Below are 21,187 nucleotides of genomic sequence, written 5' to 3'. Positions count from 1 at the left end.
TAATCTCCTGCAGAGTTGAAGGCTGTGGCAGTGAGACTGCAGGCCCACACCACCTTGTGGTCACATTAGTATGGCTGCTATTACAACAACTATGCAAAACACTGGTCAGCTGAGCTAAGTGTGCTCAGTCGACAGTTTTCGGCATGCATTTCAAGCATGTTTTATTGCTTTAAAAAGTTTACAAGATTTAGAGACCTTTTCAGCTCCTTCCTGACCTCAAATTTGAGATTTGTTAAAATACTTGCATATTACCATACAATACAAAACACAAGCACATCAAGCACAACTCCAGGATGGTTAATACGGGCAATTCTAAAGCGAAAATTACATTTTCATTTTCTTGGATGTCATGGCAGGTCATCGAAGTTTTATTTTCGTAAATCTTTGTCTTAGGGGGCTTTACAATCTGTACAACATACAACACAACACTGTATCCTTTGACCTTCAACTTGAAAAGAAAAAAGGCCACAAAAAATACATAAAACTTCAGTCAGAGCAACAGAGGAGGAATCTCTGCAGGATGGACATACATGCATTATGTACAGACATAATTGAGTGAGACTTGAACCCGAAACACCCTGTGTTACTGTTCCATATTCAGTCAATAACAAATAAAACAGTCATTGTTGGTCATAGACTTTATTAGACATGTGCATGTTTTAATAACATACTCATTTTCACATAATATAGCTACATTGCATATAACATCAAATATCTTTTTTTTTTTTTTACATTTAATTCAATTCCACCATGATTTACATAATGCAATATCTACTTTTTTGATTGACAAAAACCTCAGCTCTTTGATTCTTGCACTTACATTTATGATATACATTTTAAAATCTGGCAGGCATCAAATGACAATCAGTTCAACTCAAATTTGTAAAGATTTAGTCTTTTCACAATGATAGTACAATGCATTTAGAAAACAATAAAACTAGCTGTAACAAAGAAAATAATGTACATTCACAGTCAGATATATCCACCATAAATAATGTAAACTTTTAAAAAGAAAAAAACCCCATCTGTGAATATCAAAAACATACATAAAACTAGTTCTTTGCATCACTGTCACAGCTCATCCTGTCAGTCCCAGGAGGTGCCATGGCAAATAGTACGTCTTATAATGGCCAGCAGGCCTCTGAAAATGTGGGTATGACATTTTTCAAAGTTAACCATCCATGCTAATTGTGATGACTCATTTTCATAAATTACACACTCAGTGTAACAGTTACACAAAGCTTCTCTTACTGATCCTCTTGGAGTTGGTCTGTACCACGATGAATCAGACGGTCATGCACTGACACTGAGTCACTGTAAAATTTAAAAATGACAGCCTGAATCACTAATGCATTAACTTACTAGCCCCAGATAGTCCTGCCTCATAGAAAAAAACGTAAGCGTGTACAAAAGTGTACGTAAGCGTGTGACACATAATATCAACAAGCACAAATAGCAGCAGGGGATAAAGGGGACAATCTGCACCACTCAGAGCTCTGTACAACACATCTATTTGGTTTGACCAGTTACGGAACGACATTCACACATTTATGCACCATTGAGCACAAGGGGTCACTGTGGCTACACAAAACACAGGCAGCATGAATAATCTGCAGGGGAACCAGGGGTCCTTTTGGCTATTGGGTCTTCTCTAAAAAGCATGATATTGCCATTCTACGTTGACATTCAAATAGAAAGCACTCCTTCTGGAAGACATTTCAGTGCCTGGAAACAGAATCGTTTTTCAGTCGTGATCAAAGGAAAGGTTGACAGTGCAGGGGGGGGGGGGGGGGGGGTTGCAGGAAGTTCTAAATCTACTGCAGGGCCACACCCCCCAGTTAACATTCCTATACCTTTGCATTATTTCTTTATTGTATAGCGTATTCTTACAGACTGTAAAGTCATTGAAACCCAAGGAAAGAAAGTCTGCTGCATTGTATGATACAGACTAAGGTTTAGAGTTACTTAAGTGCAAAATCCAAATGCATCAACTAACTCCTGAAATAAACCCGACTCAATCCACTAACTTACTGTAAATCCATAGCTACAGTAAGAAGCCTTTTCATTACATTGCATTGGAATCAAGGGAATATGAAATTACACTGTCTGTATATTATCAAATGTTTCACTAACTGTACCTGAACAGTTGCAAACCCTGCCTATGCTGTATCCTTCTGTGCCACACCTGTCACACACACAGCAGCACCCCAGGGTGGGAACACCGAGTTGTTGCTTTGTCAAGTGGCAGACGTATAAACCTGAAAATAAAGACTTCATACATCAGTCAATGTCACTGTATTCAAGTATAATTTTGCAGTATTGTCTGTGTGCAAATGCATCTGAAATAATAGAAAGATTCTACCTTATTAAAATGCATGCTTTTCCTTCATTATTAGTAAACAAGCACAATAAAACTGCAATGGAAGACCCTCACCCTCACATACAAGTGTCACAATCAATTGGAAATCCCTGAGACAACTCCATTTGATCTGACATTCTTGTCTGCTTTCAAGGGGGAGAGCTTTTGGGCTTTTGTTCTTGTGCGACAAAAAAAAGTGGCAGCAACAACATACTCACAACACCTACTAGGTTACTGTACTAACTAATACAACTACATGTCACGACACAGTTACAAGCGCCAATGTCAGGGGTTGGAAAATGCGACCATTGCCTCCTGTTGACATGCAGCTAAGACATCACCATGAGCGGTCAACAGCTCAAACAGCCTATGTGTGCAGCTGTGCTGTGTTAGGGACTGTACAAAAATGATTTTGGGACGGACGGGTCAGAAAAGGGTATTGTAACTTTGTTTTTGCTCAGGGGAGTGTCGTCTTACTTTATTGGGAGAGCAGGGAAGGGTCTTTCGTTTCTTTGTATCTTACCCCATATTTCTATACTAGGTCATATTTGATGTTGTTTATGTGAGATGATTTATATAAAAATAGATAAAATAGTTAATAAATCAAAAAGATGATTTTCATGTGTGCCATAGAGGTGCATTATGCCATATGCAGAGGATATAATAACAGTTTTAGCAAGTTCTACATTCAAAAATAGAAACTGCTGTATTTTAACTATTTTGTTATGTTTGGCATAAATATATAATTTTGACAATTTTTAAAAACACTGGGGAGGGCCTTGCTTTTTTTTTAAATAAAATAAAATATTAGATTTAGCACTCCTCCACTCCCCAATGATTTTCGTACAGTCCCATAATTCATTCAGTTGGTCGGCTAACCGACCAAAATGCAAACATAGAGATCACAATTACTTTACGGCACCTACAAACAAGTGGGAGCAATATTTTGTTGCTTAGTTTCTTATCTTTGTGTATTTGAGTTCATGCATATATAGGCTTTCTTCTGTGATTTGTTTGTGTAACACGAAGGTGTGGATGACTTACTTCAGCTTGAGGCGAGGCAAGGAATGTTTCAGATAACAGTGCCTAAATTAACTGTATATTCTACTTTTTGTTCATTTTAAAAGGTGTTAACTATTTAGGCAGTGGGTGTCAAGTGTGTACATTTTCATATCATGGTCAATGTACATGAATTGGATCCTGTTGGTCCTTGGTCGCTGATGGAATCTGTCCTTCAGTTTGCCTGTCCATCTTTCTGTCAGTAGGAGGAGAGGAGGGGGGCTTATGCCGTCTCAGTCTGAGAAGAGACTGGCAAAAGATTTGCGTAGATTGCGTATGGTTTCAGCCTTCACCTCATCCTGGCTAAGGCTGGCTCGTGGCGCTGGGGTTTCTGGAATGTTGAAGGCATTGGTAAGAGACTGGGACTTGCTATAAAGAGAGGAAAATGGCAATAGAGGAGAGGGAGAGGCTATTAAAGTCATGCAGCAAACCCATGAAATGAAAAGACATGAAGCACGGCAAGACAGAGAGAGAGAGAGGCAGGAGAAAAAAGGCTCAGTAAAAAAAGGATAAAAGCTTTCTATATGGCCATTCAGTATTTCCTTATCATTTAGCTTTGATATGATATCGTGAATGGCTTTTCTGGATGCAAAGAGATGATGACAAGTGTTTTATGTCTCTATTTCAAGAGAGCATAATGCAATCTAATATAATCCAAAATCAGGATCATGTGAGTCATTTCTCCATAAAAGCCATCAGCTGGAGAATGTATTGACCACTAAGGTAGAAGCAATATTACTCTTTTTTTTTGCAGCAAAAACCTCCGACTACATTTCTAAAGCTTTCAACAAATACAGGTGAAATGTAAAGGTACTTTTCAGCTTTGAGGGCTTCTACTGTATATCGACTTGAGTTGTATAAGTTGTCAGTAGTAGTAAATGGTCAGTTTTTTTTATTAAGATGTATCTTCTTTTTTTTTCCAACACACAGTTTTGCATTATTCATCGAGCAATTATTTTCAGAATATATGAACTATTGTTTATTTTTTAATGTTTAATGTAATGGTTCAGATTCCTCAGAGTTATCAGTGTTGTCTCAATTTCAATTTTGTAACTGAATGTGAATCGGAATAAAGATAAGTTAAAATGACTTCCAATAATATGCCAATATTGCTTATTAATTATTAAACTCAAAATGTATATTTCTGTAATAAATGCCTTATATAACATCACATCAACCGAAGAAGTTTTATATCAAATAACCACTTTTTTAAACAACTTCTGAACAATACTGAGTAAATACCTATTTTGATAGGTTTTTACTTTTTTTCTATCCATGCCTGATACAAAGAGAAAACTGATTTAAAATGTTGAACATTTGTTAACCTGTGTCCTAGAATATGGATTGTGACAAATGTGATAGATTATGAACAACAACAAGCCAAATTTGGCTTGTTGTTGTTTTAATGTATGAAATCTGAAATGTTATGTTTGGTGAAACTGCTGCGGAAGGACTGAAAATGTAAGAATTAATAAATCATGCACATTCAAGAGGATCGCTTGTCAAAAGGTGCATAAATAGATTTCCCATGTGGCATGCATATCCAAATGCAGGCAAAAAGTAAGACAAATGAGAGGAAACTGATCCGCAATCTTTTATCATATACACTTACTTACTTTAGTTGTGGAGAACCGCCCACAGCCGGGTTGTCCTGACTGGGCTTGTCCTGACTGGGCTTGTTTGGGGGCTGAGGCTTTAGCTGCAGCGGGGGTCGTCCTCCTGGGCCCCCATGGCCTTGAGCAGCAGGTCGGGGCTGCTGGGTGGTGGTTCCTCCAGGGCGACCTTGCTGGCCGGGAGCCCTCTGTTGCTGCGCTGACCCCTGTGAGTGCTGCCTGGGAGGTGCAGGCCTCTGTTGAGGTTTCTGCTGCAGGGGGACAGACTGCTGCCTCTGAGCTTGAGGTGAACCTCCCTGGCTTCGCTGAGGAGAGCCCTGACCAGAAGGAGTTCTCTGGCCTTGAGGGGCTCCCTGACCTGGTGGCCGTGGTTGGGCTGCAGGTACTTGGTTAGCCTTAGCCTGAGCACTGGGGTCACCGGTTGCTGGGTTCGCAGCAGATTGCTGGGCCTGTGCAGGAGGTTGGCCTTGAGGCTGTGGGCGCTGCTGAGATGGGGGACTTTGCTGAGGACCACCTACAGTAAAAAACAAACAAATCAGCAATCACATGCAAATACCTTCCTGGTATCCTTGCCTAGACTTCGAAATAAAGAGAAATTATTTCTCGACAAAAATGAATTGCATCATTTAACTTCCAAGTTCTTACCCTGCGGTGAGGGGCGCTGCTGAGCCTGTGGTACGTTGGGCTGTGAGACAGGCTGAGGAGACACTGTTTTCTACAAAACATACAGGGGTAAAATGGCAGTGAGTAAATGTGCATCAATCAAGAAAGGAAAGAAAATTAGCTCAAGATAGAAAAATATATTAAAAGGATCAGTGCTTGGCCCGTTACTCTTCATTTATGTTTTGACTCTTGATTAGCCACACATATGACATAAATCTCCACGTCTGTGCTGATGACACTCAATCTGACATCTATCCTTGCAAATGTTTGTTTGATACCTCAGAAATATATGTCAGCTCACTCAATGCACCTGAAAATACTGTCAGACTGAGTTATATTAAGTATTGGTCCAGGCAGACACAGACATCTATTTTCAGACATTACCTTAGAGCCAGAATGCTTATTATTTCATTATTCTTAAAACGCAATTCTTAAATTTTTATAACATGTCCAGGGTCTTCACTATGCTGTCTTTTACAACGGTTCCACCAATGTATGGTTCCACCAATTACCTGGAGTTTGGTCAAGGTACACCTGCACGCTTAAAGGTCCTTGCTTTGATATTTAAAGGCTTGCATGGCTAGGCACCACATACACGTGGACATGAATGTGTTTCACTATGTATTTACTCATTATCGGTTTCTCATAGTCTGTATACAGTATGTATGCAGTATATACAGTGCATTGTATATATGTTATCTCATAAGTTTCTGATGTTCTTAGAAACCTCGTGTGTAACTGTGCACGCTAAATAAAAACAGATCTGACTTGACATATATTACTAATAAAAGTGTGAAAAATAAAGACAGGTAAGAGATTTCTGGATCAAAAAAAGAGTATCTGTGGTTTGAGCACCTGTGCAGGCTGCCCTGCTGTGGAAGAGCTCAAAGTGCGTGGAACAGCCTGGTTCATCTTAGAAATCACCAGCTCTGCAATCTGAACACGATCCTCGTCTTGCTGGTCTCCAATCAGCGGCATCGAACAGTCATCAACCTAAAAATCCACACATGATGGATTTAATAGATTTCCCTCATGGTCACAGACAAATATTCCATTGATATGATTTGTCTGCCTTTTAGTACCTCTATAATGTAGTCCATGCCATCTTTACCGTGTAGAGCCTCCACAGCACAGATATCCAACCCTCCAAAGATGTCAGCACAAGAGTCCACCCACAATCTGTACCTGTAATAACATGTTAAACAGATCTATAATAGTACAGGGAGACATTATAGGATTCACCATCTCATCTCCTCTGCATTTATGAGCTCTTACTTGTCTGACATGGCCACCTGCTCAAGCATAGATGAGCCAGTGTTGGTTTTCCAGTTGCCAGAAATTGATGTTCTCCTGTTTATTAGAATTGTTTTAATTATTTTGCTGTTCAACCACTTTCATTTGATATAATAATGTACCGGTGAGTTGGCTCTCTGGCAGTAATCTGAAACTCACATGTAAGCTTTGTAATGGTTGCCGATCTTCTGGATGCGGACATCATACTTTGCATCAATGAAGGGCTCGGATGTGGCATAAGTCTTGGTCAGTGCCACAACACTGGCAATATCTTGAAAATCATATTGATTGTCCACTTTCACCTGGAGTGGCAAAGGTCAACATATAAATATACTGGCATATATTGGTCCAAGAAATATTGTGTTCACACTGAATTGAGTAAACACTCCAGTACTACCTTTCCCATTCCTGAGTGAGCATGGCCCATCTTTACCACTACAGGAAAGCGGGGGGAGGTAATCTGTAACAAGAGAATCATCACATACTCAGACTTATCATAAATTAGCTTCATCATTCATCCCTCTAATCACTAAAACACCATTTTTTAATGCATTTCTGTCAAACAGAAGTGACACACAGCACACCTCCTCTATTTCTGCAGGAGATTCGGATTCATAGTGATGGCTTGAAAGCCAGCCCAGTACTGTCAGCCTGTGACAGCAGGGGTGGAGATGCCTGCTCTGCAGCAACAGACTCGGTATAACTGTAATGTCACTGACTTGGCAGACGAATAATCAGAAACTCTGCATCTACCAGTTACGGACACTCCCCAGAAAATTAGATCGGTCTCAGCTGGTACATGAGATGGGATATTGACATGAAAGTAAATGACCCTCCTAAAATGTGAAGTGGGCCGTGCAAAGGGATGACCTGTTTGTGTGTGAGTCTGTGTGTGTCTCCTTAATGCGTCAGCATTAAGACATACCCATCAGCCCAAGTGGAAAGGGGGGAGGAGAGAGAGAAGGAGAGCAGATGGCAAAGAACTTACCATTTCCTTGTGGTTTGGGTAGTAAACCTGCTCGATCAGGGGGAACTCCTCTGAGCCTAGTTGCTTGGAGATTCTAGACATCTGAGCAAACTAAAATGGACAGAAATGTTTAGGAGAGAGCATTTGTACTCCAAAAAAAAGTTTCATATGTCTATGCAGATGAAATTGTGTTATATGGGTTCAAACTAATTGATGAACAATACTTGCCACCCATGGTTTGTCACAGAAATTGTAGACAGAGTGCAAAGAGTTAACACTTGGCACTCCAGCATACTGCAGTCCAATCACTATGTTCCGGTGGTCTCCATTCTTGTCCATGCTGAAGGCATGTTGTCTGATCAGCACAAAGTCTGGCTTTAAGGATCTGGGTGAGAGGACATTAGCAAAATATTAAACTGCATCGCAAGACAAACTGAACAGTCATGAGGCACTTCCATTCATGGTAGTGGATTTTCAGCAGATTTCAACAGTAAATTTGCAGCAGCACTTTCAAACTTTCTTAACTAGAAATGTTTTGCAGAGTACTTACTTAGTAACCTTATGCCCATTCCTGATTGCATCAATGTCCACATTGTAAGTGCCTGTGGAATTCACCACCAGGCTGATTTCAGAGAATTCTGCCTAAAAAAAAAAGAATTAAAATCATGATCACAGCAGCAGGACAGTGCATGACATATCAGATCGGATGGCAGACTTCATCTGAAGCGTGTTTCTACCTGTTAATAAGAGGCCACGGGGGAAATAATGGAAATGCCAGAGCAACATGAAGTAGAGGGACAAAAATAAAAATGTCTCAGGCAGTGGAAAAGATTTAATAACCATCAGGGTGTCCTCTAAGTGTTGTTGGGTGGATTACAATATAAGTAGTTAATAATATAATAATAATAATAACACATATTTTTACAAGGCTACTCATTACTATTGTTACGTTCCCCTTTTCACAGATTTACCAAAATGACTAGACCACACAAACAACTCATTTATTTCTATAAGAGATTACAGTAAAAACATTTTCTCTTAATCAGACTTCAAGAGAACAGTGTGGGAATGAATAAAGCAGCCCCCTCTCCTATCAATACTCTGGGACATTTATCATTCTAAGGGCTCTCTATGAACACCGTAATAGCACCCATTGTACTGGATGATTCATCTGTTATTTACTGAAGAAACCACAAATGATGTTATGTTAGTATCAGGCCTGTTGTTGATCAGTTTACCCAATATGCAAGTTGACATATTAGTAAGATTTACCCAACAAAATGACTCACCAAAGGACTTAGAGATGTCACTGCCTCAGAAAATAAAGATATCAAACCAAAATAGGATCAAAGGGAAGACAAATGATGCATAATATGGGCAGGGTTATGTAACATCCCTCCAACTGAAGTTCACAGTTTAGTCATGAGGCTAAAGCTGTTTTATTTCAACTAGTCCAGTTATTTTATAAGTTCCCTGTCCTCCTAATAAGGAGTAAAGATTGACACAAACACAGAGTACGGAAAATAGTTGTGTGTAAAACCTACCTGTTCTACCTTGATGTCAAATTCACTGTGGACCTTTCTTCCTCTGAAGACCTTTACCCTGCATGTGAAATGAAGATTTCAGTCCAATTGTTGTTTGTATTCAGACACAAAACAATAATTTAATTTTGCTAATTTCTCCTGTAATTGACAGATGACACTTTCTCCAGCATTTGCAGAACATTTCAGAACTGACCAATGGAAGAGTTATGTCAAATACATAAATAAAGCTGAATTCAATGGAACTAAATGCTATTTCTCCACAGATAAAGTAATAGGTTAGTGGCAGTATGTTATATGCTGGTATGACTGTAACTGCTGGCAGTCATCAGGATTAAACAAAAAGGTAAAGCTAAATTAAGATTCTTAAATGACATTATTTTACTACCTGATGCACAAGGAGATATGAATTGGACATAAGGACATTAATACTGGACCTAGCCTTTTACATCCACCTTATGAAGTATGAATACCCACATATCCTGCATGTGGTGACAGAGTGTGAGAACCACAGGGCCTCTGTACTGTAGCATGGAAGGGTTCTGATGTGATGATACACAGATATGCATAGTTTATTGTCACCCTAGGGTGTCATTTTGGGACAACAGTGCAGTGTTTTATCACCTTTGCTGTGTGTGCAAATCTCCAACAAGCATGCATTACGCACACTGGTGAGGAGGCTTGACTAACCTGATGCAGGCATTTTTCTTGTGCACAATTTGCTCTTACATCCACTCCACTTGAAAATGCCTGCATCATCATTGTGGCATTATAGCCCATCCCTGCATCGGCCATGCAGATATGGCCATAAGCATTTTATTGGCAGAATGCAATCTACACCAGCAACAGCTTATCGTCAATTGAAAATGGCTCCTCTGCCTTCAGTCGGTTGCGCGTTTGCCATGGTGCACTATCGGTACACAAACGCGTTTGCACGGTGTTTCAGGTCTGAGCAAAGCCAACGGCTGTTACACGTGGTATATCTCAATGCACTGGGTGAATCATATGACCTTCTAGATGTTAGGCCACTGCAACCCACAGTCTGCCACACATTTTGGTCTAGACGATGAGGCACCACGCAGGCAATAAGCACTGCTCTTACCAGTCGGTCTGCTGATCGTCGATAACCAGGAGGATCTTGGCACTGCTGGAGACTCCTGCCCGGTCAGCTGCCTCAGATAAGGTAGCAGCCGCCGCAGCTGTGGTCTGTTTAACAGCATTTGATATGGATGAGAAGAAGCCGGAGCCTCCACCTCCAGGCTGTTGCTGCTGCTGCGGCTGCTGCTGCGGCTGAGGCTGAGGCTGCGGCTGCGGCTGGCTGGTGGACTGCCGCCGCTCCGTCGGGCCGGGCGACACTGCGGGGCTTTCCTGCGGCTGGTCGGGGCGTTGGAGATCGGTCATGTAGCCATTGGGCAGGTTGGACATGAAATTGCTGTCCGAGAGTCGTCGACGCAGGTAGTTCATGATGGAGACTTTCTATAGTGACGGAGAGAGGTGTCCAAATATCCTCCAACTGGATGCGACTTGCAGCTTGGCGTTCAGTAACAAAACAGGGGCGGGGATCAATGTTACCTAAAGAGAAACAAGTCGTGTAATATCTATTGGGTGCAGATTTGTAATATCTAATTACAACAGTAAGGAATCGTGACTGTAAAGCTTGATGAATTAGCTAAGGTTAAGCAATCACACAGCCTATTGATAATAGCGGAACAAAATAAGGCTCTATAAATAAAATAATGAATACTATTTACATTTATATAGGATGGATTGTGTAAATAAACCCCACCCATCAAAGCAACCACTACTGTCATAACAAGGCACGATGAAGCCTACCTGGGAGTGTATCCAACCTGATCCGCCCCGAGGGTGAGTTGATGATGCCTAATTATTATCTCTCACAGGAAACCTAAATATAGGCTACTCTCATGTCCTCTGTGCAGTCGGAAAAACGGTGCATCGGGCTTGAACATGTGAAATGAACGCTACAGTCCTTCCAGCATCACCGCCGTTCTCCCTGTCCGTACTCTACCCTCAAGCCCTAGTTTTTTCCGTCTGCCCTGCGTCACTCCCAGTCATCCTGAAGGAAAGTGGCCTGCAAGGCTGCACGAGAGTCAAGTTAGGCAGTGTGCGAAACACGACTTCCGGATGTTGCTTTCAATTTATTTTTTACTTTATAGGTTTTACACCGCCTACGATGAATTCTATAAGAAGAGTATACATCTTGACATTGTAATTCAAAGGTAACACATTATTCATTTTGACACGTTTTTATTACACATAGGGACATCTATTTCTCTTTTGTGAATCAATTTGCCATAACCACTTGATTCTGTAACTTAATATTGTTCTCTCAGCAACGTGTTGAAACGATGACGGGAAATCAACAGATGTTTTAAATAGTTGTTTAAGTCATGTTAGTAAACCAACATGTATGGGTACAGCTTCGGAACGTGATGATGTGTTGCCTTCGTATGTTTTATGTCATTGTAAACTAAATATTCGGGGGCATATAGGTCGTGCAAAACTATAATAAGTCATGTCAGGCTTTGGTAAAAAAAAAAAAATGAAAGAGTCGTTTTGCAGTTTTGACGTTGACCAAACGGTTAATGATTTAAATGAATCGAATCAATGCGTAAATTGAAGTGGAAATAATTTGCAGTTGCACCCATCAAAGAGTGGCAGCTGAAATCACTCAAATGTCTTGCAAATGTTTAAGTCTTTTAAGCTATTAAAAGGAATTTTAATTAACTTCCTGTATTGTTCAGCCTGTGATTGTCTGACTTGACGCAGCTCTCTGTTGGGATATGATGGTGGTGCTGAAGAGAGTGTCAAGGGCGTAGCTCTGTCAGACATTAGCACGCTGTGACTCCACGGGGTGCTTATGGGTGTTGATGTGATATTGCATTCTGTTGTGTTCAATAATGCATCAGTGGCACACTTACTGTTTAGATTTCAGGGCGCTGACACAGTGTGTTACTTTTGATTTTCAGAAGACTCGATACAGATTGAGAGATGCGCCATCTGTTGGTGACACCCAGGCGTCAGTGATCAACACAGACCCCCAGGGAGTCCCAAACCTCTATGGAAACGGTGTGGTGATGACTGAACCATGTTAACAGTGGACACAGACACACAGTGCATTTTAATCAGTTGAATAATGCCTGGTCGAGGTAGATATTACTGACAAAATAGTTCTGCTTACTTAGTTGACTATAATAAAAGACACTCGGTAAAGAAAAAAAAAGTTAACCTCTATTTAAAAGAATGAGTGAGGAGGAACCATCCACAAAGCCAGGAGAAACTGGACAGAACTCGGTCGCACTCGTCGATTACACATGTGCAGTTGACCACTGAAGACAGGTGTTGCATGAGGCGGAATGGCGAATGCTCAAAGCGGGAAGAAAGCGCTGCTCTATTATTTCCTCTGGCTATATATTTAGTAAACTTTGTTGATGCCATATTCTCTATCTGTTAATTAGGGTTTGGAGAATAACTTTATGTCTTTGAGCTAGACCTTCAAGTACGCTGTGTAAAACCCCGCTACAATAAGTGTAAGTTTAGCAACAACTTGAGTTTCAGCTAAAGTAGCGTGCTTATCAGAATCAGAATCAGCTTTATTGGCCATGTATTTGTACACATACAAGGAATTTGACCCCGGTTTTCACTTAATCTCAACGTACATACACAAGTTTACAAACAAGAAAAATATTCAAAATAAAACAAGGACAACAAAAAAAGTAGAACAGATGTAAGTATACACTTTTAACGACTATGTACAATATAAATATAAATATATATCCAAAGTGTATATATATATATATATGGACATAAACCTATACAACAACAATGACAGTGGAATTGAGGTGATAGTGCAAATGGAATGAAGAAGCTGTTCCTGTGTCTGGTGGTTTTGCCGTGCAGTGCTCTGTAGCGCCTACCAGAGGGGAGGAGTTGGAACAGCTTGTGTCCCGGGTGTGATGGGTCTGCAGTGATCTTTCCTGCTCGTTTCCTGACTCTGGAGGTGAACAAGTCCAGGATGGAGGGCAGGCTGGAACCAATAATTCTCTCTGCAGACCTGAGTGTCTGCCTGTAGGTCGGGAGAAGATGAACCAGACAATGATCAGAGAGTCCCAAAGCTGCACGGGGGACTGAGCGATATGCGTCCTTTATGATAGCAGTGGTCCAGTGTGTTTTTGTCCCTGGTGCTACACTTAATATGTTGTCTATTTAGGCAGTTCTTTGCTGAGGTTTGCTCTGTTGAAGTCCCCAAGAACAATGAGCAGGGAGTCTGGGTGTTTGTGCTCCATCCTGCTCAGCCAGGTGTTGGAAGGTGTTAGTGAATCAGGGTTAACACCTAACATTTCTATTTCACTTCGTGTTGTGATGCTACTGCTTCAACCCGTTGCTCTCAGGCCCATCTACCTTCTGTTGTATTTACATTTTTGATTTCATTGTTCCATTCAAATATCATCCTTATATGTAAATACCAGCCCTTTTCAAAATAATCTGTATTGTGTATTATTAGCTGTTGCAACCATTCAGTGAATGAAATGTTGAATCAATCAATCAATAAATGCAGTATTTACTCACTCTGCAGCATCTTCTTTTACTTGATTATCTAATAATATCAGAATCTAGATTCCTCTTAGTGGCTGTTTCTCTTCAATGCTCCAATTGATTGATTTTGTGGAGCCTTGTTTTGCTGTGAGGCACAAATACAACCATTATTTGTTCTACCATAGAAATGCAAAGTAACATTTGACATGCAAATGTGGTTTTAATGCTGCTATTGTCGATGTCTCACACCTCCATGGGGATCCTGACAGTGATTGCCGAAGACAATGTGGCCTCTCCTCACTCGCTGCACCTGGAGTCTACAGCTAATCGTTTTGGATGGAACAATGGTGATGGATGACCTTGAAAGTCTTCCGCATACCATGTGCCTACTCTTTGGAGTTATTTACGCCCTGAATTTGGAGTACCCTCAACAACTGAGGTACACCTTTGAGTTTATTCAAAGAGTGCTTCACTTGGACAGAAATCCCTAAAACCTAAAATACAATCACTCAAAAATCTACTGATGCAGTGAGTGACTGTCTTCACGATGTGAATGGTATGTGACATGCTGGCTCAGGCCTGAGACCTTTACCCTTCCATCTCCAATGGACTAGTGCATACTAGTATGGAAAAGTGATGTTTTTTTTGTCTAGTTGGACTAGACTACATTGGTTTATCTGTTATTTGTTACACACCATAATCAAAAGAGATATTAAGAACAGGGCAGTTCACCATTTTTCATCAGTGTGATGAAAGGCATTTTGATTTTAAAAAAGTTGTGGAAGTTCATGTCAAGATTAAGACATATTGCGGGTAATGGTATGTTATTTTTCTTTACTAATTTGGTAGCTTGGTTGCCAGAAGTTCAGTTAATTCTAGTATTTGAATATAAAAAACTGACAAAAGCCTAAAATACATTTATTGTCTTTTTTATGTAAAAAAAAAATGAAAATGCTTTCCCTTTTTAAGGCAGCAGTTGATAACTTTAAAAACAACTTTGCCATATAAACGTAAACTGTCACTGTATCACTGTGGAATCTTGCAAATGCCGGAGCACTGAAACGAGAGGAATCTGTTTTTTCAGTCTGTCTGTCTCTTTCCTTGTACTAATGTTAGGATATGGAGACAGTTTGTGCAAATATGTTAAAAGGTTGTTTTTGAAAAAGTTACCTTCTGCTGCTCTAAACTGTTACACACGACTAACTAAACTGTGAACAATAGTCTGCATTCCAAAAAAATGCATTTTCGTTTCAAATGTTTACATCATAAGGGGGGACATTAGATCTGTTGTACTACAATTTCATAACGTAATTTGGCAACATGTTCAGCGTTTTGAGCACTAAGTTTGAAGTTAACAAAATGCCTGAGGACTAAAAGTCAAAAAGACATTTGTTGTTCTTATAAATAAACTCTGTCTTCCATTATGGTTTGGGTTTATTCATTTATTTATGAAAATGCTTCAGTTTTGCTGCTGTGTATATACAGTAATGGAACACCTCACTCAAAGAGCAGAAAATTATCAATATTATTATTACAACAATGTCATAATTATATCATTATGTAGTATATGAGCATATTGTAATATGCATTACAATATCCATAGTGTCTATGTTTGTCCTGTTATTACCTCGTACTTTCAGAACCAATTTGATTAGAGAAAAACTATCAGGGTTATAATTAATAATTTATAGAAATGAATGTACTACTATACACTGAATTATTAACGGAGAACTGATGTTCATTTTGAGCAACTCCTTGCATTACATACATGTTGCAGTGTAAACGCTTGAGTCTTCTCAAAGATCTACTCGAGCAATTGTAGTTTCTAATATGGGAGAATTGTATTATCTTGTTTTAGCAGCTGGTTTAGACAGAGCAGATAACTATTGCCTGTGTATTGAAACAAAATACACTAAGAATACAGTAATAGTTCAAAAGTACACTAATATGCAACTGAATAAAGTAAAATGAAGACTATTCAGACTCGAAACAGGTTTGTCTGTGCTGCACTATGATAATCATCTCTCTAGGGTGGCACAATTAATTAATTTTAATTTGATCAAAATTGCAGTATGGCCAAAATTGCAGTAGGTGTGTGTCAAATATCGTTGTGCTGCAGAGGTGTCCTGGCCTACACCTTATATTCAAGACTTCAGAAAAAAAATTGAGGCATACATGAAAATGAATGCTGCAAAACTAGAAAAACAGTCAATCAGATTCCATGCATTTTTAAAATGTTTACACTACATTGCGGTCATTGGGAATGGATCAGTGAGCAAACATGTTTTTCAGGACTAGTACATCATTATCATAAACAAGTTTTTTGATGGTATGCAGTAACATAGTGCAGGTTTTGATGGCATGTTGTTGCAGTGTACTGACGTAGGGGGGCAGTGTGGAGCTTACATTTAGTTCAATACAACACATTTCATGTACGTAGTCACAGTCAGCCCTTTATACGTGCAGCCCTTCTTTAGCAGCTGCTATCACCCTGTCGGGACAATCAGTATAATCAGTATTAAATGGATTGAAACAGGCTAATATATACCAGGGAGGGGCTGAGGATACTTTGTATTGGTTCTAATACACTAATGTCCAAATAAACCGATTATGATTGATATGTTTGCATATATCAACATATGAATCACACTCTTAATGATTTTCCTGCAGATGACTACCAATGCCAGACAGTGTCTGAATGAGTGGCCTCCAAAGACTTTCTACCAGGGCCAAACTCCTCAGGCGAGATTGTTCTCATGGCAGCGGCATTCTCAGGACTTAGGAGTCTTTGTCTGGCCATTAACAAAAGCCTTTGGATTACTGGTGAGGCAGGCTCACAGTACAGCTGCATGCGTGTATGGGCAGGTCAGTGGAATGACTGGAGCTCCGGTGGGCTAAGAGCTCGAAAAAATGCAGTTTGGTGAGATTGCAGATCAGGGGGAGGGGGGGGGGGGGGGGGGGAAGGGGAGTGGGACAGGTGGTGATGCCATGGAGGGAAACAAAAGGCACATTTCCATTTCCTCAGGGAGAAACCTAAAAAGTTGTGTAAAAAGGTGATTAATGACCAAAAGAGGTGTATTATTGTACAAAATAAAGTGTTGAATAACGCAAACGCTTCTCTAATCAGTGTGGATTCTGTGGTGCCATGACATTTAGCAGCTACACTTTCTACCTTTGAGAGTGAACTATACCTGTGAGCTCATTCTGCCTGTAGGGCAATAACAACCCTGGGTGAATGAGGGCCTCTGATTGGCCTCTGCAGCAGCCAATCTGAATGCAAGGAATGGGTCACAGGGAAGCCACTGCACCTATCTGCACTCACCTGATACTTTACCTGTCGGAGCTCAGTCTGAGTCCTGAGTCCTGTAAGCTCCAGCAGACAAGTTGTTCCTCGCTGTTTGGCTTCACTCAGACAAAGACAAGGAGCCATGGCTGTGGCTAATTTCCAATACATTACCCGGATGAGCAGTGGCTTCAAGGTCTACATTCTAGAAGGTGAGCATGATTACCTTTCATTGCCTCACGTTGATTGATGAGAGTGAATATTTGTGTTACCTTGATCAGTCGAATCAAGTCAGTGTGTGTTATGCTTTAACATTTTTGTAGATAACATTTTTGTTTATATGTTTAGATCTTGTGTCATTTCAAAACCATATGTGTTTATTACAGTGGCAGTTACCTTTGTCGTTGACATGGTACTAATGTAGATACAGTTTCAAATACAAATAATTAGATGTGATGGCAGTCACATGGAAGACAAACACTAACAGCTACATTTTAAAATATATTTTGTGAAATATGCTTTTTGGTATATTATCATACAGCGTGTTTGTCATAAAGAAAAGATAAGTGGGTTTCTTAAAGGGAATCTACTTGAAGTAAATAATAAAGGAATCCCTATTCATACTTAATTACTTACGTTCAAGGTCTTCAAGGTTGAACCGAGATTTTGTAAATCGTGTTACTTTGCTGTCTTTCTGTAAACACAGAAAAAACAGAAGGTCAGGCAGCATATTCCCTCCGCAAACAGGGAATAAATATCCATGCCCGAGGCACTAGAAAATCAGCATAGGTGTGGTTGTACCTGCCCCTCCACAATGGCAGCCTGTGTGAAAACACTAGAAAATGTGGATTGGAGCAAGCACTTAACGTGTGAAGACAGGGGACAACTTTCACTGTCTTACTATTCAAAAAACACAATCACCTCATTGTTTGATTTCAATAGATGTTATGTGACTCATTTAAGCACTGAGTGGTTGATTTGACTACAGTTCAAGGAGCTCTGAAGTACTCCCACATCAATGTGGATTTTCAAGTGCTAACTGAGCATACAGTCAAACAATGGGCCACAGTCTAGTTATGCCGCCTTTACAATTTCAAACAATGTGTTTTATTTTGACTGGATGACTTTTGAACACGTGAGCTTACTGCTGTGAGACAGGAGCCAGAAGAGATAGAACGTAACTCCTGTTTTTTTTCATTTAATAAATGACGATCCCTCCTTTATAAAAAACATGGAAAATATTTTGTGGGTTTAACTTGCAACAGTGCATTTTTCCCATCCAACACATCAATGACATCATCAGCGTCTTGTCAATGTGTTTCAACTTGTGTAAACGCAAAAATCCAGTATGTGTGTGTTCACTTTGATGGACCTTTCACAAATGGGTGCCGCCCAAATCAGGGTCCTTAAAGACTCAAAAGCTTTCAGATGTGTGTCACTGCATCACAACAAAACCTGTTGATTGTGCCCTTTGAGCTGTGTGATGATAGGGCTGACTGCCAATATTATGCAGAAAAACAACATTTACCGTTAGCACTGAATCAGCTGTGTAGTGTTGTAACCCTCACTGATCTGGTAGTTCGAGTTCTACAACTTAACGGAGTTTACAATTAATGGCGGCCTGGAAAAATATTTTCCCACGAATAGTAGTAGTCATGCAGGTTTGATCAAAACAAGCAGTTAGTCATTACCACTCACCCTTTGTCACTGTCGTAAAATCACCATTTCCAGGAAATGGCCATTAGTTTGTTTTACATTTTGAACTGGCAAATAATCCATAGCCAAAACACATTTTAAAGCCTCTTATTCTAATTCTGCACTTTCATTTTCTTTTTCAGGTCAGCCCCACCTCAGGAGCGAAGACAGATACAGACATATCGCAAATGATCGCGCCCGAGTCCCCACAGTGCTTCCAGTCAAACGCAAGCGAAGCCACGAGAGAGGTCTCACATTGGAGGAAAGGTTGGTATATTCATGTTTACAAAAGTGATTCAATATTAGAATTATGATTCCTTAAATTCAAATGGTGTCAAAGAGATGTAGCATTTCCTAATGAATAAATGTTTTAGGCGAGAGCGGGTCCTGAGCAGAAGCAGTGGCAAAGCTGCCCAGAGAGCAGCACCAGTGGTGTTCAACAGGCCACAGAGTCCCACATCTACCTGGAGTCCGACACCCAGCCCTCTGCCCACCCACATGTACTACGCACCAGTCATGGATGAACCACTCGCCCTCATCAAGAAACCAAGAAAAGACCCTGAATGCACAGAGGAAAAGACTAAAAGCTCTGCTCCCCCTCAGATCCAGGTAATTTTACCAAAACAAGTGCTGCTTGTGTGCTCGATGTGCTTCTGTCAAAGGTCATGGATATTTGGGCTGCCGTATAGCTTCTGAAAATGTGCAGTCCCTTAGTAATGCCGGTGTAGCTCCAGGCTACCCACAGCAGTGGCACATCTCCCATCTGTAGTCAGTGAATAAAACTACACAGGCATGCTACTCCCAAGAGTGTTCGCAGGCCTGAGCTTGTCCGAGCTATGCAATCCAGCCGGATTCAGGAAGAAAATGTGAGCAATGGCGGGAGGAATTCCATCAACAAGACCAAACAGACTGCTCTCTCTTTGACCTGCATATGCCACCACACTGGCATATGCAGTTTTCAAATGATTCTGTTTTCAAATTCAACTTTGTACACTATTTTGTTGTCATGGGATGAAGTGCACAGATGATAGTAAGACGAAAAAAAGAAGCAGAGCTGCTGTGTTATATTTGCAGAAATACATTGTCTTTTCATTTGATTAATGATCCATCTTCTTTTTCAGATGCGTCCTTCTGTGATCACCTGCGTTTCCTCATCGACGAACCCCTCTTGCAGATCTGAGATCCACAGGAGCCCCACATCAGGTGAGTTTCATAATCTTGTGAATGAGCTCATGCACCAGACGGTCACTCCCTGATCGTCACACATGCTTCATAATATAGATATCCACTCACTTTCCCTGACTCACAGATGTGTGTATTTAACATTGTTATTCATCCCTTTGCCTGTCCAGTGATTTCCAGACGCAAATATGACCATGTCGTTGAGGAGCATTTCCAGAGGAGCCTCGGAGTGAACTACCAGAAAGCTCGCTCCCAGCAGCTCTCCATCAGCGTGTCTGTCGATGACCACTTTGCCAAGGCTTTGGGAGACAAGTGGCTGCAGATCAAATCCAAGTCTTCCTCCTGTTCTTCCACACCTCCCAGCAGCCCAAGTGTCACTCACTCCCCCACTTACAGCCACAGCCCGAATCAGTCCCGCAAAGAGTCCACCAGCAGGTCATCGTCGACTTCCAGCCGCTGGTCTGTCAATTAAATCAGAAACAACCTCTGATATGGGAGGAAACTGTGACTTTTTACTTTTCACTGCGTGCAGCTCTGCTTGTCGCGCAATGGAAATGCCAGTGCTCGTGTTTGCGAGCCAGCAGATTCAGTGCTGTCACGTTGGACCTCTGTGTCCAAATGTAAGACACATTGATGCAGACGAATGTAGCAATAGTTGGGATGTCCGTGTTTTATTACATTTCTACCTTCTGCTTGTCGATAGCATCTGAATACCTGAGATACTGCTGATGGTGATAAGGGATGATTGAAAAATCAGCCAAATAATCCTTAACATTTCTTTGATTTTGTGACGTTTTTTTTTTAATGCCGTCTGAATGCCACAATTTCGTTGTATTATATTTATGTTGTGATAACACTTGGGTTCCTTATAGTCTAAATGACTTGCCTATCTGCTGTATAATATGCTTATCAGCTGTATACAAACATTTAAAAAAAGACTTTGAAAAAATAAAAATGTTAAAGATTCTTTAGTAG

General features: G+C 40.5%; 2 protein-coding genes across 13 annotated transcripts; one reads left to right on the top strand and one right to left on the bottom strand.

Annotated features, from left to right (window-relative positions):
* Positions 1–347: 347 nt before the first annotated feature.
* Positions 348–11,568, bottom strand: syn1 (synapsin I). 5 transcript variants are annotated; one of them, XM_076104720.1, is made up of 14 exons: positions 11,329–11,568; positions 10,598–11,067; positions 9,499–9,556; positions 8,505–8,596; positions 8,183–8,339; positions 7,976–8,065; positions 7,385–7,447; positions 7,147–7,289; positions 6,970–7,044; positions 6,777–6,879; positions 6,550–6,687; positions 5,677–5,746; positions 5,031–5,545; positions 348–3,749 (listed from the first exon to the last, which is right to left on the bottom strand). In XM_076104720.1, the coding sequence occupies exons 2-13, from the start codon at positions 10,957–10,959 to the stop codon at positions 5,031–5,033; spliced, it is 1,866 nt and encodes a 621-aa protein (XP_075960835.1). In that variant the 5' UTR covers positions 10,960–11,067; positions 11,329–11,568; the 3' UTR covers positions 348–3,749. The 5 variants fall into 5 exon arrangements, with proteins under 5 accessions (XP_075960835.1, XP_075960830.1, XP_075960833.1 ...); XM_076104715.1 differs by having other exon boundaries at positions 348–3,787; positions 5,035–5,545; XM_076104718.1 differs by having other exon boundaries at positions 5,035–5,545.
* vgll4l (vestigial like 4 like) lies at positions 10,392–21,179 on the top strand. Of its 8 annotated transcripts, XM_076104723.1 has the most exons (7): positions 10,410–10,950; positions 11,257–11,361; positions 14,322–17,547; positions 19,174–19,297; positions 19,405–19,639; positions 20,152–20,233; positions 20,383–21,179. In XM_076104723.1, exons 3-7 carry the CDS (start codon positions 17,481–17,483, stop codon positions 20,682–20,684), a joined length of 810 nt encoding a protein of 269 aa, XP_075960838.1. In that variant the 5' UTR covers positions 10,410–10,950; positions 11,257–11,361; positions 14,322–17,480; the 3' UTR covers positions 20,685–21,179. The 8 variants fall into 8 exon arrangements, 4 of the variants coding, with proteins under 4 accessions (XP_075960838.1, XP_075960839.1, XP_075960837.1 ...); XM_076104724.1 differs by lacking the exon at positions 11,257–11,361; XM_076104722.1 differs by having other exon boundaries at positions 10,410–11,361.
* The last annotated feature ends 8 nt before the right edge of the window (positions 21,180–21,187 follow it).

Source organism: Anarhichas minor, unplaced genomic scaffold (assembly GCF_050575085.1).
Source record: "Anarhichas minor isolate MPS153535 unplaced genomic scaffold, ASM5057508v1 ptg000030l, whole genome shotgun sequence".
NCBI lineage: Eukaryota > Metazoa > Chordata > Actinopteri > Perciformes > Anarhichadidae > Anarhichas > Anarhichas minor.
The sequence above is the reverse complement of the archived record's forward strand: the minus strand, read 5'-3'. Positions and strand labels throughout refer to the sequence as shown.